This window comes from Bubalus bubalis, chromosome 5, assembly GCF_019923935.1.
Source record: "Bubalus bubalis isolate 160015118507 breed Murrah chromosome 5, NDDB_SH_1, whole genome shotgun sequence".
In the NCBI taxonomy this organism is placed as follows: domain Eukaryota; kingdom Metazoa; phylum Chordata; class Mammalia; order Artiodactyla; family Bovidae; genus Bubalus; species Bubalus bubalis.
In genome coordinates this window covers 4,970,565-4,985,496 of record NC_059161.1, presented here as the reverse complement: position 1 = coordinate 4,985,496, position 14,932 = coordinate 4,970,565, and the positions used below count along the sequence as shown (strand labels likewise).

General features: G+C 38.1%; 1 protein-coding gene across 3 annotated transcripts in view; it reads left to right on the top strand.

Moving 5' to 3' along the window:
* The first annotated feature begins 5,207 nt into the window (after window positions 1–5,207).
* The window catches only part of CFHR5 (complement factor H related 5), a 34,474-nt gene continuing 24,749 nt past the window's right edge, over window positions 5,208–14,932 (top strand). For 2 of the 3 annotated variants that reach the window (XM_025285329.3, XM_006064887.4), the window contains exons 1-4: window positions 5,208–5,364; window positions 9,801–9,995; window positions 10,870–11,046; window positions 12,815–12,997. In XM_025285329.3, coding sequence (XP_025141114.3) covers window positions 5,307–5,364; window positions 9,801–9,995; window positions 10,870–11,046; window positions 12,815–12,997 — 613 coding nt within the window. In that variant the 5' untranslated portion in view covers window positions 5,208–5,306. The remainder of the gene's footprint in view (window positions 5,365–9,800; window positions 9,996–10,869; window positions 11,047–12,814; window positions 12,998–14,932) is intronic. The other variant, XM_006064888.4, reaches the window with a different exon arrangement.

Sequence of the window (14,932 nt, the reverse complement as noted above, 5' to 3'; positions counted from 1 at the left end):
CTCCCAGCAATCTTGATTCCAGCTTGTGTTTCTTCCAGTCCAGCGTTTCTCATGATGTACTCTGCATATAAGTTAAATAAACAGGCTCCTTTATTGTTCTGAAAACCCCAGATAAACTTCTTCAGTCTGCACAACTCTGAAAAGCATTTGCTCTGTCTTCCAGATGTAGGACAACACTGAGCAGGCATGCACACGTCAGCTGCAACTAGGCACACAAGTGTGTGTTTCCATACACACATGCGTGTTTTAATTTATACATATATATGAATATATTGAGGTGTATATTACATATCACACAGTATTTATTGTCCTAAGCCTTTGGGGTTTTTTTGTTGTGGTTGATATAGGATAGACCTATCACCATATCAGTATACCTAAATTGATCTCACTCTTCCTAATATCTGAATAGTGTTTCATTAGCTGGAGGTAATATACTTTAATTTTTCTCTGACTGGTGGACTTTTATTTTCCTCACTTCCTTCCTTTCTTCCTTCCTTTTGTCCTTCTCTCCTTCCTTCCTTCCTAGGTTATAAGTGGAAATCAAATAATGTAAAACTGAAGTGAAATTGCAGAATTCTAAATATATTTAAAAGAACAAATAGAAAAGATTTTAACATTCAATAGACTTGCTTGATGGAGGTGAGAGAAGGAAGGAGAAAGAAGAAGTTGCAAGCTGATTTTGTTTTCTGTGAGAGGAGCAGTTACATATTGCCCCACAGGTCAGGGAGTATGGTGTTATTAAAAAAAAAAGTTAGCATAATGATGATATATTCTGTTGCTCTTTCTTCTCAGGGATTTGGGGAGCTATGAGCCAGAATAAAAACCAAATATATTCTTCTCATATATTTGGTCATCTGAATGACCAAATATACATTTTTCCTATAAATTACACTATCACACTGTAGAATATATAGACCAAGAGTGAGCCCTAGTGTAAACTGTGGACTTCGGGTGATATTGATGTGTTACTCTAGGTTTACTGATTGTAACGAATGCACCTCTCTGCTGGATGGTGTTGATGGGGGCGATAGGGTGTTTGGGAGGGCAAGGGATATTTGGGGATTCTGTACTTCCTGCTGAGTTTTGCTGTGAGCCCCAAACATAAAGTTTACTTTTAAAAACGAGGTAATTTGTGCAATAAATTGTATGATCACCTTATGAAGGCAATGGCACCCCACTCCAGTACTCTTGCCTGGAAAATCCATGGACGGAGGAGCCTGGTAGGCTGCAGTCCATGGGGTCGCTAAGAGTCGGACACAACTGAGCGACTTCACTTTCACTTTTCTCTTTCATGCATTGGAGAAGGAAATGGCAACCCACTCCAGTATTCTTGCCTGGAGAATCCCAGGGACAGCGGAGCCTGGTGGGCTGCCGTCTATGGGGTCACACAGAGTCGGACACGACTGAAGTGACTTAGCATTAGCATTAGCATGCATTCTCCACCATATTCTTCTTTATTTTAGTATTAGAAGATCACAATATGTCTCTGGAGATAGGACTTCCTAGTAAGAGATTGTTTCTATTTTCCCTTGAAGCCTGTAGCCCCAGGAACACCTAGCGTAAGTTTATTGCCTAAGAAGACGTCAAATTAAGAAAAACTAAATTTTAATAATGCCTGGATACTTATATACTATGCTTCAAAATGTGGTATAATTAATATGTGTGATCTTCACAAAGTCATTAATACCAAGTACGTGATTATAAATATTTCACAGGTGAGGAGACGGAAGCCACACCGTTCATAATATACCACTGAAGACCTCACATCTATCCATTCTTATGCCAGGGTTTAAATTCATGTTAGTTTGTCTCTAAAGACTGTGCCATTAACAACAACACTATCGTGTGTCTCAAAGTTACAGGATAGTTTATATAGAATTCCATGTAACTTAACACAATATAGTTATACATCAAAAGAAACAAGTCAACACATGGTTCTCCCGTAATACTTTAAAAGGTGGCACAGTTTGGTTACCCTGACAAGGTCAGTTTTCAGGTGTGTGGATGGTATAAAAAAAGGAAACAAAAGTCAGGGGGAAAAAACTAGCTTTGGTTCATTTGTGCAAAACCAAGTCTGTAAAACTGAAGAGTTTCTGTTACCACATATGACTGTCACTTTACTCCTATTGAGGCTAAGTCTGTTTGCAGTCCTTACTGAAATATGCTGCTTGAGTAGCTCAATCAACTTTCTTATTAAGCTGTGTGTGTTTTCCACACAGCCAAATGACTCTTCAATACCAGCAGCGTGTCCTCCAGTTCAACTCAGTTCTGACACTGTCTACTTGGAGGTAGTACCAGATGCCACGGGTTAAGGGCACAGTCCCACAGGACTGCTCCCCACCACTTCAGAAAACCAGTGAAGGTTGAAGTTGTTACCTGTCCTTCTGACTGACTGGCTATAGATTGGAGGTTGCCATGACCTCTTCTTCAAGTTCGATTACTTTGCTAAAGTGGCTCACAAAAAGCAGAAAGCATTTGATCTATTAGAGTCCCAGTTTCTTACAAAAGAATCAAACCCAGGAACAGTCAGATGGAGGAGACGCTCAGGGCAAGGTGTAGGGTGAGGCGCAGATTTTCCAGACTCTTCCTGGGGCCAATCTCCTGGCACCTCCAAATTCTCACCAGCCTGGAAGCTCTAGAACCTGGTCTTTAGGTTTTATGGAGGCTTCATTGCATAGGCATGGCTAACTAACTCATTGATGTCTGGCAACTGATTTAACCTCCAGCTCCTCTCCCATCCCTGGAAATTTAAGTTCAGAGTGGGCTTCCCTGATGGCTCAGATGGTAAAGACTCTGCCTGCAACATAGAAGCTGCTGGAGACGCAAGTTCAATCTCTGTGTTGGGAAGATCCCCTGGAGAAGGGAATGGCTACCCACCCCAGTATTTTTGCCTGGGAATCCCATTGACAGAGGAGCCTGGTGAGCTTTCCAGTCCATGGGATCACAAAGAGTTGGACAAGACTGAACAAACTTTCACTTTCCCTCCCCCTTCCCAGAAGACAGCTGTACGTATCTAAGAGCAGGATATTCATAAATATTTCAGCTATAATAAGATATAAACAAACTTTAAATGTTTATTGCTGCTGAAGCTCCAGTATTTTGGTCATTTTATGCGAACAGATGACTCATTGGGCAAAAAGAGAAGAGGGTGTCAGAGGATAAGATGGCTGGACTCTTGAGAGTCCCTTGGACTGCAAGGAGATCCAACCAGTCCATTCTGAAGGAGATCAGCCCTGGGATTTCTTTGGAAGGAATGATGCTAAAGCTGAAACTCCAGTACTTTGGCCACCTTATGCGAAGGGTTGACTCATTGGAAAAGACTCTGATGCTGGGAGGGATTGGAGGCAGGAGGAGAAGGGGACGACAGAGAATGAGATGGCTGGATGGCATCACTGACTCGATGGACGTGAGTCTGGGTGAACTCCGGGAGTTGGTGATGGACAGGGAGGCCTGGCGTGCTGCGATTCATGGGGTCGCAAAGAGTGGTACACAACTGAGCGACTGAACTAACTAACTAACTAACACAAAAAGAGAAGACAATCTTTTCTCTCAACATATTGGGAAGTAAAACTGGAATAACCTGGATGTGAATAAAATAAACTTTTACCCCTGTGTATGGCATACAGTTCCCTATTTCTTTCCATGTCTCATATTTTTTAACTTTTTATTTTATATTGGAGCATAGTTGATTAACAATGCTGTATTAGTTTCAGATGTACAGCAAAGTGATTCAGTTATACATATAAATGTACCTATTCTTTTTCAAATTCTTTGAAAATTCATCATTTTTTTGGTTGTTGAAAACTAGATATTTTAGATAACATATGGTAATACATATAAATTCTGAATCCTCTCCAATCAAGGGCTTGCTGCAATTGCTAGTGTTTATTTATTTGTTTAGTGACCAGTGTGCACTAATTCTGTGGAGTCTGATTTTCCCACAGTATGCAGATTTTGATGACATTGCTTAATTTTTTATTTTTTAATCTGACTTCCTAGGGGTCATCCTTGAGTCAGCATAGTTTAGTAGTCAGACAATAACTGGTCAGATGTTTGGCTTAAACATATCGACTAAGTAAGGATTCCACCTTTATCTCCAGAACAGTGTGTGGCCTGGGGAAATGCTTACAAAATTCAGGGAATTTACAAGTCTGCTCCACATTTAGCCAAGGACTAGTGTCTCTCTCCGCTTTCTCTGATGGAGCAGTCGTGTGCATATCCATTGACTTCTGACCACTAGCAACAAGGGGCATCTTAGTGGGCACCTTTGGGCTGCCTGCCCCTGTCTCCAAATCGCCCTGTTAAACGGCTGACTGAGCTGCCATTTTCTTACTTGCCCCAAATAGTACCAGCTAGAGATGCAGGTCTTCCTGGATTGCGTATATAATAAACATATACTCTCTGTTGCAGTCTATGATGTCACTGGGGCCGGATTTTTCCAAGCTCTGCGTTCCCTCCAGGCAGCAAAACCTCCAGTCCAGGGGGGTTGCCTGGCCGCCCAGCCTGCAACTTCTGAGCCAGGGCGAGAGAGAGGAGCCAGGGGGCAGTCGCTCTTTTTACTGAATAAACATTTCTCAAGAGTATACTCTTTGACCCATTTCCAGAAACTATAAATGCTTTTGTAGTTTTGTGGGTTTGTTTTTTTCCCCCCATTTACTTCTATCTTTGGGGAGAGATTATGTTCAGGTTTTCTCATAGCCATTCTTAAAGTCCTTCCTAAACAAAATGACTTTGAAATATAATCTGCTCAAGATTTTCAGGAAGCTTTATCTGACAAACTTATTCTTGACTAGATTTTCAAAATGTCTACAAATATGAAAACTATCAAGAAGGAACTTAATTCTTTGTGCCTCTTTAAAAGGAACATATAACTGTCAGATTGATGCTATGTTAAAATGAAAACTGATGGCCTTCACCTGGCTGGCCCTGAAACAGCTCACTTCTTGGCCAGCAAGAAGAAAGAAGGGGCTTCATCTCTCCTCCTCAGGGGTCCATTTCTGAACCCTTCAAACTGGGAAACTTAGTAAGTGCGACCACAAAGAAGCTGCACAGCTATTAATAGCATTGTGCTCAAATATCAAATGATGGATTCAGAGTATTAACATGAAAACACCAATCAGATATTATTTAGAGATTTCACATTAGCCTGTGTGAACTTTGATATTTACCAAAAGGATTTCGCTGCACTGGCTTCCTGGCAATGCACGGAATTCACAGTCATGCTCATAACTGTAAATGAAGCAGCACCGAGAGGAACAGCATCACTGCGGGGCCATTTTTAGTTACACGCTGCTGGCATAACTGGCATGTTGCTTTTAACTCATGTCCTTCTAATCTTATGGATTTCTACTGTGGGGGGACTAGGTAAGTTGAAAGCCTGAAAATAGCTCTGAGTATTGAGTTCCTCTCTCAAATGTGTGTGTTGTGTGTACATAGGTTTATAAATGAATACAGGGGTGAAAACATTGGGAATAAGGGATCATTTTTGTTTTTAATGAAAATATTTTCTAATATACAATTAAGGGAAAATAGAATGAAACAATTTTTCTTTGTTCTTTAAGTTATGATATATAAGTAGCCACCAAATACAAAATCTGGAGAGAAACTGAATGTTGAAAAATCTGCATATGATAAAGGTAAAAAGGTAAAGTGCCGATTTAATTCTGTGTGAATGCTGCAATGCCATGGACCAGGAAAAGTATACCAAGAAAATCTGGACACCTGCAATATGTTTGAATTTTCATAGATTTTTTTAAATTTAAGATTTGAATATTATTAAATTCAGGGATTTCCTATTTCAATCTAATCATCGCTTGACAAAGAAAAATCTTTTTTTTTTTTTACTAAAATATAATTTGACATAAAATAGTTTCAGGTGTACTACAAAGTAATTTGAGGTTTGCATACATACGTTATGAAATGGTCATCATGATAATTCTCATAACAATCTGTCCCCATACAAAGATATTACAATAGTATCAACTCTATTCTTTATGCGGTATATTACATCCCCGTGGCTTATTTATTCTGTAACGGGAAGTTTGTTCCTCTTGATGTTCTTCACCTGTTTCACCTGCCCCTCTCCGCCTTCCTCATCTCTGGCAACTACACGTTTGTTTTATGATGAGTCTGCTTTTCTTTTGTCTTGTTTCTTTTTGTTTTGCTTTCTAGATTTTGAAATCCTCACATGTAAGTGGGGTCGTACAGCTTTTTCTCTGTCTGACTTATTTCAGTTAGTAGAATGCTCTCCAGGTCCATCCATGTTGTCACAAATGGCAAGATTTCCTCTTTTTTATGGTTGAGTAATATCCCGTGGTATATACAAATACCACATCTTCTTTACCCATTCATTTATCTGTGGGCACTTAGGTTGCTTTCAACTCTTGGCTATTATAAATAGTACTGCTATGAAGTTTGAGGTGCATTTATCTTTCTAAATTAGTGTCATCTCTTTTAATGAAACTATAATAGAGTATATCCTTATTTTTATATGTAATAAAACTAGTGAGATACCAATAAATTATTTGCTTCTTCTGAGCTTTTCAGCAAGGTTTAATATGAAAATAATTGTACACCACTTCTCCTTTAATACAAAACACTATGTCTCACAGTATTTTTAAAAATGTCTCTTCTTGTTTTGTGTTGAAATAAAATCCATCACATCTGAGTAACTGCAAATGAAATATCCTATACGATCTAGGGTAACTGATTAAACTGTATGTGGAAATGGGATTTTAGTCATGTGCTTTACCATTTGATTTTCAGAAAGTATTTATTTTGCTCTTTTGATGCTAATTTTTGCACATAGTTGTTTGGGAAAATCTCTTCAGTCCTAACAGAATAAAAAAATAAGAACTATAAAATTCCTTCCTTTTATGATCCACCATTATAAAAGTTGCAAAACATTATTTCTTCAGACTTGAAAGGTACTCTAGTTTCTTTATATGTTTTTCATAGAATTATAATCAGAGGACTATAGTTAGCTAATGGGGAAAAAGTATTTTTCTCCAATAACAGATATTGCTTAGTCGATTAAAAATACCAACTTCTCTGTTTGCCTGAAGTAAGGATTAGACCTTTACAGCATCCTCACTGAAAAACTGTATGTATGGGTGTATTTAATTCTTTTTAACCTATGTGCCTGGTAAATATTGTTTTGAACACCATGGAGAATGGACATTAAAAGGGGATTTCTAAATTGAGGAAGGAGAAGCAGAAGAAGATGAATATAAAATATAGTCATATGTAGAATTTTGACAACCTGAAATCTAAGGGGCTTCCCAGGTGGTTCAGTCGTAAAGAGCCCGTCTGCCAAGCAAGAGATGCAGGTTCAGTCCTTGGGTTGAGAAGATCTCCTGGAGAAGGAAATGGCAACCCACTCCAGTATTCCTGCCTGGGAAATCCCATGGCCAGAGGAGCCTGGCAGGCTATAGTTCATGGGGTTGCAAAGAGTTGGACATGACTTAGTGGCTGCACGATGACAACATTGTGTAAAAAGTGTAAAAAAATGTTCGAGCTTCAATCTAGTCTCCTAGAATTTTTAGAGAAACTCTATCAAAAGTTGTATAGATATTAAGTCAGGAGTCCCCAGTCTCTGGGATCTAATGCCTGATGATCTCTGGTGGAGCTGATGCAATAATAACAAAAATAAAGTGCATAATAAGTGTAATGTACTTGAATCATTCCCAGATCATCACCCCTCACCCCCAGCCACAGAAAAATTGTCTTCCACAAAAGCAGTTCCTGGTGCCAAAAAGGCTGGGGACTGCTGTACAGTTAAGTGATTCGTGAGTTTGTGTTGGTGCTGCAGAAGACTCTTGAGAGTCTCTTGGATTCTAAAGAGATAAAATCAGTCAATCCTAAAGGAAATCAACCCTGACTATTCTTTGGAAGGACTGATGCTGAAGCTGAAACTCCAAAACTTTGGTCACCTGATAAGAAGAGCCCATTCCTTGGAAAAGACCCTAAGGCAGGGAAAGACTGAAGGCAGGGGGAGAAGAGGGTGACAGAGGATGAGATGGTTAGGTAGCATCACCAGCTCAATGGAGGTGAGTTTGAGCAAGCTCTGGGAGATAGTGAAAGACTGGGAATCCATGGGGTTGCAGAGTCGGACATGACTTAGCAACTGAACAGCAACAACAGCTGTTTATTTGCCTGTTGAGAGACTGGCCAGAGTGTGAAAGAAGCACTCTAACACTTGCATAATTCAACATTCTTCATGCTTTCAGTAGTAAAATATTTATCAAACCCTATACTGTGCAGCAACAAGTTCAAAAGAAAACGAAAACTCCGTGTCTCATTACAATGCACAGGGTCCTATGAGGAAAGCAAACCATGCAAATAAGTAGATTGCAAGATTGTGTGTGTGTATGTGTATCCTGTAGAAAATGTGGTCACAAGGTCTTATCAGAATGTCGAGGCTTGAGAAATCATTTTCTCCTTTTGTAGTGGGTGACTGGGTAAAGGAGATCTACGAAAAGCAGTTATTGAGTGAGTGCCAATGCTGAGGTACCAGAGTATTTGCTAAACGTTGAAGAATGAACTTTGAAGGGTGGTAAAACAGGGACATTTGGAGGATGGAAGCAAGGTTATTCTGCATAGCAAAGAATATGTAGGTTAAAATGTATGGAAATCGAATACTATAGTTTGACAGGCAGACAAGAAATATCTGTAAAAGAATTATGGGAGGTACTACCATCAGTGAAAGCTTCCCTGATGGCTCAGATGGTAAAGAATCGGGCTGTAATGCAGGAGATCCGGATTCCATCCCTGGGTTGGGAAAATCCCCTGGAGAAGGAAATGGCAGCTCACGCCAGTATTCTTGCCTGGAGATTCCAATGGACAGAGGAGCCTAGTGGGCTACAGTCTATGGGGTCCCAAAGAGCGACTAACACTTTCACTTTCATTATCAGTGTGTGAGGGTTTTGGTTTTTTCCCCTCCAAAACCATCTAATGTAAAATTTTAGACACTTAGATAAGCAACTTCAGGTTTCACAAATGAAATACTATGGGAATTACTAGCTTCAAATATTGTGCAACGTTGAAAATCACCTCTAGATAAGCAGAAAGGGGAAATTTCCCTGGTTAATTTGTAAGCTGAGTTTCTGGAAGTTGCTTTTTTCTTTTTCCAAATAAAGAGAAAACAAACAAACAAACAAAACACTTCATCTTCAATGTACCAGGAAAATACAGACAAGACAGAGGCTTCAGGTGGAGTTACCTAGGACTAGGATACAGAGTAGAGAAAGGAGGTGAGTGGAGATGCCAGCACGTCCTGCACACCAGTGAGGTCTTACTGCTGTCCCACTCTGCTGGCTCTCAACCTGTGGGAAATTTTCTTCTTGAAGATACTGCAAAGGACGTTATATTTCACATGACTCTAACATCTACATTTTACCTTCACTGACAATGTGCTGTGTGCTAAATCGCTCAGTCATGTCCCTTTTTGCAACCCTATGGACTGTAGCCCACCAGGCTCCTCTGTCCATGGGATTCTCCAGGCAAGACTACTGGAGTGGGTTGCCATTCCCTCCTCCAGGGGATCTTCCTGACTCAGGGATCGAACCTGAGTCTTTTACGTTTCCTGCACTGATAGACGGGTTCTTTACCACTAGCACCTGTACTCATCATTACAGATCTTTCTTTGTTCTTAACTAATTAGGACACCAGAGGGCATTAAGCTAAAGGAATTTAAGCTAGCTGAAAGAAAAAAAATGTTGATAAGATGATTAAAATATGATTTAATGATTCATAAATGTAGATTCATATTTAATTCTTCAGGTTTGTTTTTTTTTTCCCAGGGAGATATTGTGATTTTCCAAAAATAAACCATGGAATTCTGTACAATGAAAAGAAATACAAGGCATCTTTCCCAGTTTCTCTTGGGAAAATTTTCTATTATTCCTGTGAATATAATTATATGCCTCCTTCAAAATTCTTTTGGACTCCCATAACATGCACAGAGGGCGGATGGTCACCGACTCCAAAGTGTCTCAGTGAGTAAAGGCCTGATGGGGGTGACGCATTCAGGGAGTGGAGAAGGATGCGGCAGCGGGGGTCACAAGGTCTTGACAGAGAGTCCCAGGGACGAGGACTAGAGGAGCCAGCAAAGATGAGAGATGCAGTCCTTCATGTTTTGAGAAGCCTTTTTTGAAAACCAAATGAAGAATGAATATATGAACTTTCTTTCATGTTGTAAGTTTTAAAACTGATCACTAATATATTTCACTCCTAATATTTATGTCCTAATATTCATTTGTTATCAGCCTGGTCATAATTTTTTCTTTAAAAAAAGTCTTTGTACATATCCATTCTCTTTTGAAATGTACATTCTCTTGAATATTGAGAGGATCACATAAGGTTTAGTATCTACACTTTTACATTTTCCATAGATCACTTTTTTTGTGCTTAAAATTATGTCTATATTAATCCTTCAATAAATGTGAAGAGTGTACTCAGGAGGTAACAAGTGTACTAAAACAGAAAAACAATGGGGAGTGGGGGGCAGAATAAATGAGCCAACAAAGGTAATAATAATGGTCTTTCTATAAAAAAATATTTATGAGAATTAAGAGAGAAACATATTAAAACACTATTTATACCTAGAAAAGTATATAAAAATAAAATATTTTATTATAAAAACCATAGAACAATGGAGTGAAATGTTAATTTTCTTTTGTGTATGAAATATATATGAAAAGTATATATTTCATCAATACAGCAGCAAAACCTAAATTCTTTTAAAATTTTATTTTCATGCCTAATTTTAGCTTTGAAAGTTTTCCATTAAAAAATATTGTAAAATGCAAATGTATTTTTCTATTGTTTTACCACTTCAATCTGGTACATTAAACAACTTTTGGTCCTTAGGAGTGTGTTTCTTTCCTTTTGTGGAAAACGGTCAATCTGCATCTTCGGGACAAATATACCTGGAAGGCGCCACTGTGCAAATTACCTGCAATAAGGGCTACAGCCTCCCGGATAACCAGGGCAGCATTACCTGTGCTGAAGGGGGCTGGTCCTCCCCTCCTGAATGCATCTCCACCAGTAAGTGAAATGCCACCTTCTCTAATCCTGGAATATGTTGTGATTTTTTTAAAAAAAGAAATAAATCTATTGTCACATCTTAAGTAGAGATTCCACCACTTGCTTTTATTTTACACATTTGTTTTTCAGTTACAGCTGTCTCTGAAGCGATGTACAAGTGACGGTCTGCCTGCCTACACAAATCAAATGTATTTAATAAAAACAAGCATTAAACAAGAGTACAAACACTTGAGGATAGTACCTCTATGTTAAAGTAACACCCACTTTCTGTGTTTGGTGCATTAAAATTATCATGTTAGCTGAGAATAAATATCTAGAAAACTAAAATATTGAAGAGAAAAAAGCCCAATACCAGTTAAAATGTCTTATAACTAAGACAATTGTTAATAATTAACCTTCTGTGTTCATATTAAATTCACATGCTTGATTCAATAAACAATTTCTAGGTTTAAAAATTTTGTATTTGTGAGAGTTATGTCTGTTCGTCACTGATTTAAAATCTGGAAAACAATTCGTTTGGAAACTCTGTAACATGGCAGCATCTTCCAGACCTCTGGAATCATAATAATAATCTATAATCATCTTTCTATTTTATGAAATCTATAATAATTTATAATCATCTTTCTAGTTTCCTATCGTAATTCTGTGCCTGCACGGTGTATTCAAGGAGGCATAAAAACTTCTCTTGCTCTTTCTCATCGTAGCGCCAATTGTTTGTTACTCAGCCCTATAAATTCTAGCTGCCAGGGCCTCCAAAACCCTCATCTCCCTCTTCTCATCTCAGAAAAACCACAGGACTCTGCCTGGCCTCTCCTTCCTGGGAGCTGGGACGCTCACAATGATATGCTTTGGGGTTTGGACTTTGTTTATCTCCCTTCTCTTGATCATCATGGACCCGTACTGTCGTTTCCAGTTTCCTGGAAATGCGTTTTGTCCAGTTTTCTAGCTTTTTAACCAGTGGGAAGAAATGCTGACACCAGCTACTTCATCTTACAGGAAGTGGAGTCTTCTGGTATGCTTTTAAAAGAAGCAATTATGCTATCAAAATCATTCCACATCTTCAATATTTAATCTTTCAGGAAACAGACTCTAAAACAGCTTAAATGACAACAGTGTTTCAGTAAACAGTGAGGCCATAGTTTCTTACAATTACAGAGGGCTTAAACATGACCAATATTTGCCAAAAACATAAAATAAAAGAACAAATCTATTGACATCATATCTGAAATGTCCAGTGACCGAACAGGGTTCACATTATATAAGCTTATGGTACAAATGTTCCATATGTACAAATGTTCATATGTTCCAAATGTTCACTTATGATACAAATGTTTTTGCAACCCATTTAATGGGGTGATGGCAACCAAAGTCCAAGAATTGAATTTCAAAGCCTGACAACTCCGTTTGAGTACAGCAAACTCTTGAGGAAATCCAAACCAGTGTAGAAACTTAAGCAAAGGGCTCAATTTGTTGCAAATCATTCATAATTCTTTTTGGAAATTATTAAATAACTGAATTGGATTTCTCTTGGGCATACCAAAACTCTCCAGCCAGAGTTCTTTCCTCGCTTTTTCTAGAGCAACCCACTTATTTTTAATGTGCCTTATTGTATGTAAAATATTTTATATAGTTTCCTAAAATATTTTCTTTGAGGATTTAATAAACTAACAATGTGGATTGCAAGAATAAGGAGGCTTATGTTTTTCTTTTTCTTTCATTGATTTATTATGAAAAATTTTAATAAATTTTTATATTTTCATTTTTTCAGAAAAATGTTTAAAAACAGATATTGTAGTTGCCAATGGGTTTTTGTCTGAGTCAGAATATGCTTATTCTATAAATAAAGAAACACAATATAAGTGTAAACCAGGATATACAACAGCAGATGGAAAAACGTCAGGGACAGTTCAGTGTTTGCAAGGTGGATGGTCAAGTCAACCCACTTGTATTAGTAAGTAATTTTATACTTTACTATGCATCTTTCTGAACCCACAACGTGGAAGTTTACTTCAACCTTTTTTTTTTTTTTTTTGCTTCTTCAGAGATTAGATGGCACCATGTAAAATGATGTCAAACTCATTTTTAAAAAATATATTGATAAAATACAGGAATACTTCTATACTACATTGATTTAACTTCTTTGGTTATGTTTTTCCATGTCTCCAAAGGAGATAATCCTTCTCTTAAGTCTATTTTTTCCCCTAGAATAAATGCCATTATTTTGAAAATGGGAAAAAAAATCTAATTAGATTTACAAAGCTTTGTGTCTGCATGCTCAGTCATCTCCGACTCTTTGCAACCCTATGGGCTATAGCCCATCAGGCTCCTCTGTCCCAGGATTATCCAGGCAAAACTACTGGAGTGGGTTGCCATGTCCTACGCCATTACAGAGCTTCAGGCAAAGCAGAATTTATTTGAGACTGAGATCTTTGTGCATTTATCCTTCGCCATCTTCAAATTCTCAGTCTCCTGTAGTTGATTTCTTGTTCCTTTTAATACAAGTCGTGAGTCCGAGGAATACGCTTCATCCACAGTGTAGTGGTCCAAGGACACTAATACTCAGCTCTTTTCAATCCATGATCTGATGCTCAGAGAAGGAACAGGTCTAGAAATATTTGTAATTTGTGAATATTTGAGAGGTATGGGTAGGTTTCAGGTTCTGGTTTCTAGGAAACTTACACTAACAATGGATTTCTGATTTTTACAGTTTTTCTTAGGGATAAAAAATTAAGCATCAGTACTCTATAATCAAGTTAAGAGGCATAGGAAAAAACCTTAAATTTGGTAGAATTTGAAATTACATAGGGCTTCCTTGGTGGCTCAGATGGTAAAGAATCTGCCTGCAACGCAGGAGACCTGAGTTTAATCCCTGGGTCAGGAAGAACCCCTGGAGAAGGAAATGGCAACCCACTCCAGTATTCTTGCCTGGAAAACCTCATGGACAGAGGAGCCTGGTGGGCTACAGTCCATGGATTTGCAAAGAGTCAGACAAGACTGAGTGACGAAAACTTTCACTTCTCTTAGGCAGACGAGCTCTCCAAATGATGAAAATATGTTTATATTATTCTTATATTTTTATAAAATAAATATGAAATTTATTTTAAGCAACTGGATGCGTAAAAATTTGCATTTGGCGCCAGCTGTCTTTGTGAATGATCAGCCAGGGATAAAGAAGCAGACAACACAGGGACCATTTTTTACTTATTTATGTAAGTGATTTTTAGAGAATTTGATAATGAAGAAAGGAATGTGCACGTAAATACAGTTTTTACTTTTTAGTAATTATATCAGAAGAACAAGTTACCACTAGCAGCTCCTCTTCTTTAAAGGCATCTTAACTTTCCAAAATTCCATACATTAAAGCAATAAAATAATGGAATAAACTGGAGCTAATCACAAAAATGACACTGATGCTAGTAAATGTAAAAAATGAAGTTAAAAAAATTACATAAAGTTTCAAATTTATTAGGTGAAATTATTTCAAGGTGTTTGAAGTCAGGAAAGTGGGTTAGTGATTGGAAGGGGTCATAGAAGACTTTGTAAATGTGAGTAATAATTCTTCACCCAGAGGGTAATTATAGAGGTGTGTTGATTTTGTAATAATTTTCTGAATTTACTCTGCTTACATTCCTCTACAAGCTTTTTCTACTTCAGTAAGTTCATTAGAATGTGGCATTAGAAGACAGTTTCCCAGGAACACTTTCACATCTCGGGTGGTCCAGGCTTTCTGAACAAAGACCACTGGCAGACTTGGGTAAAGGATGATTAAACAGCAAAGACACCTTGGAAGTTAGAAGCAACGTGTACCTCCAGAAAGATTTAGGGACTTCTCTCTAGGGTTATTTGCTAACATTCCAGAGTACTAAAAACCTAGAGACCTTCCTCT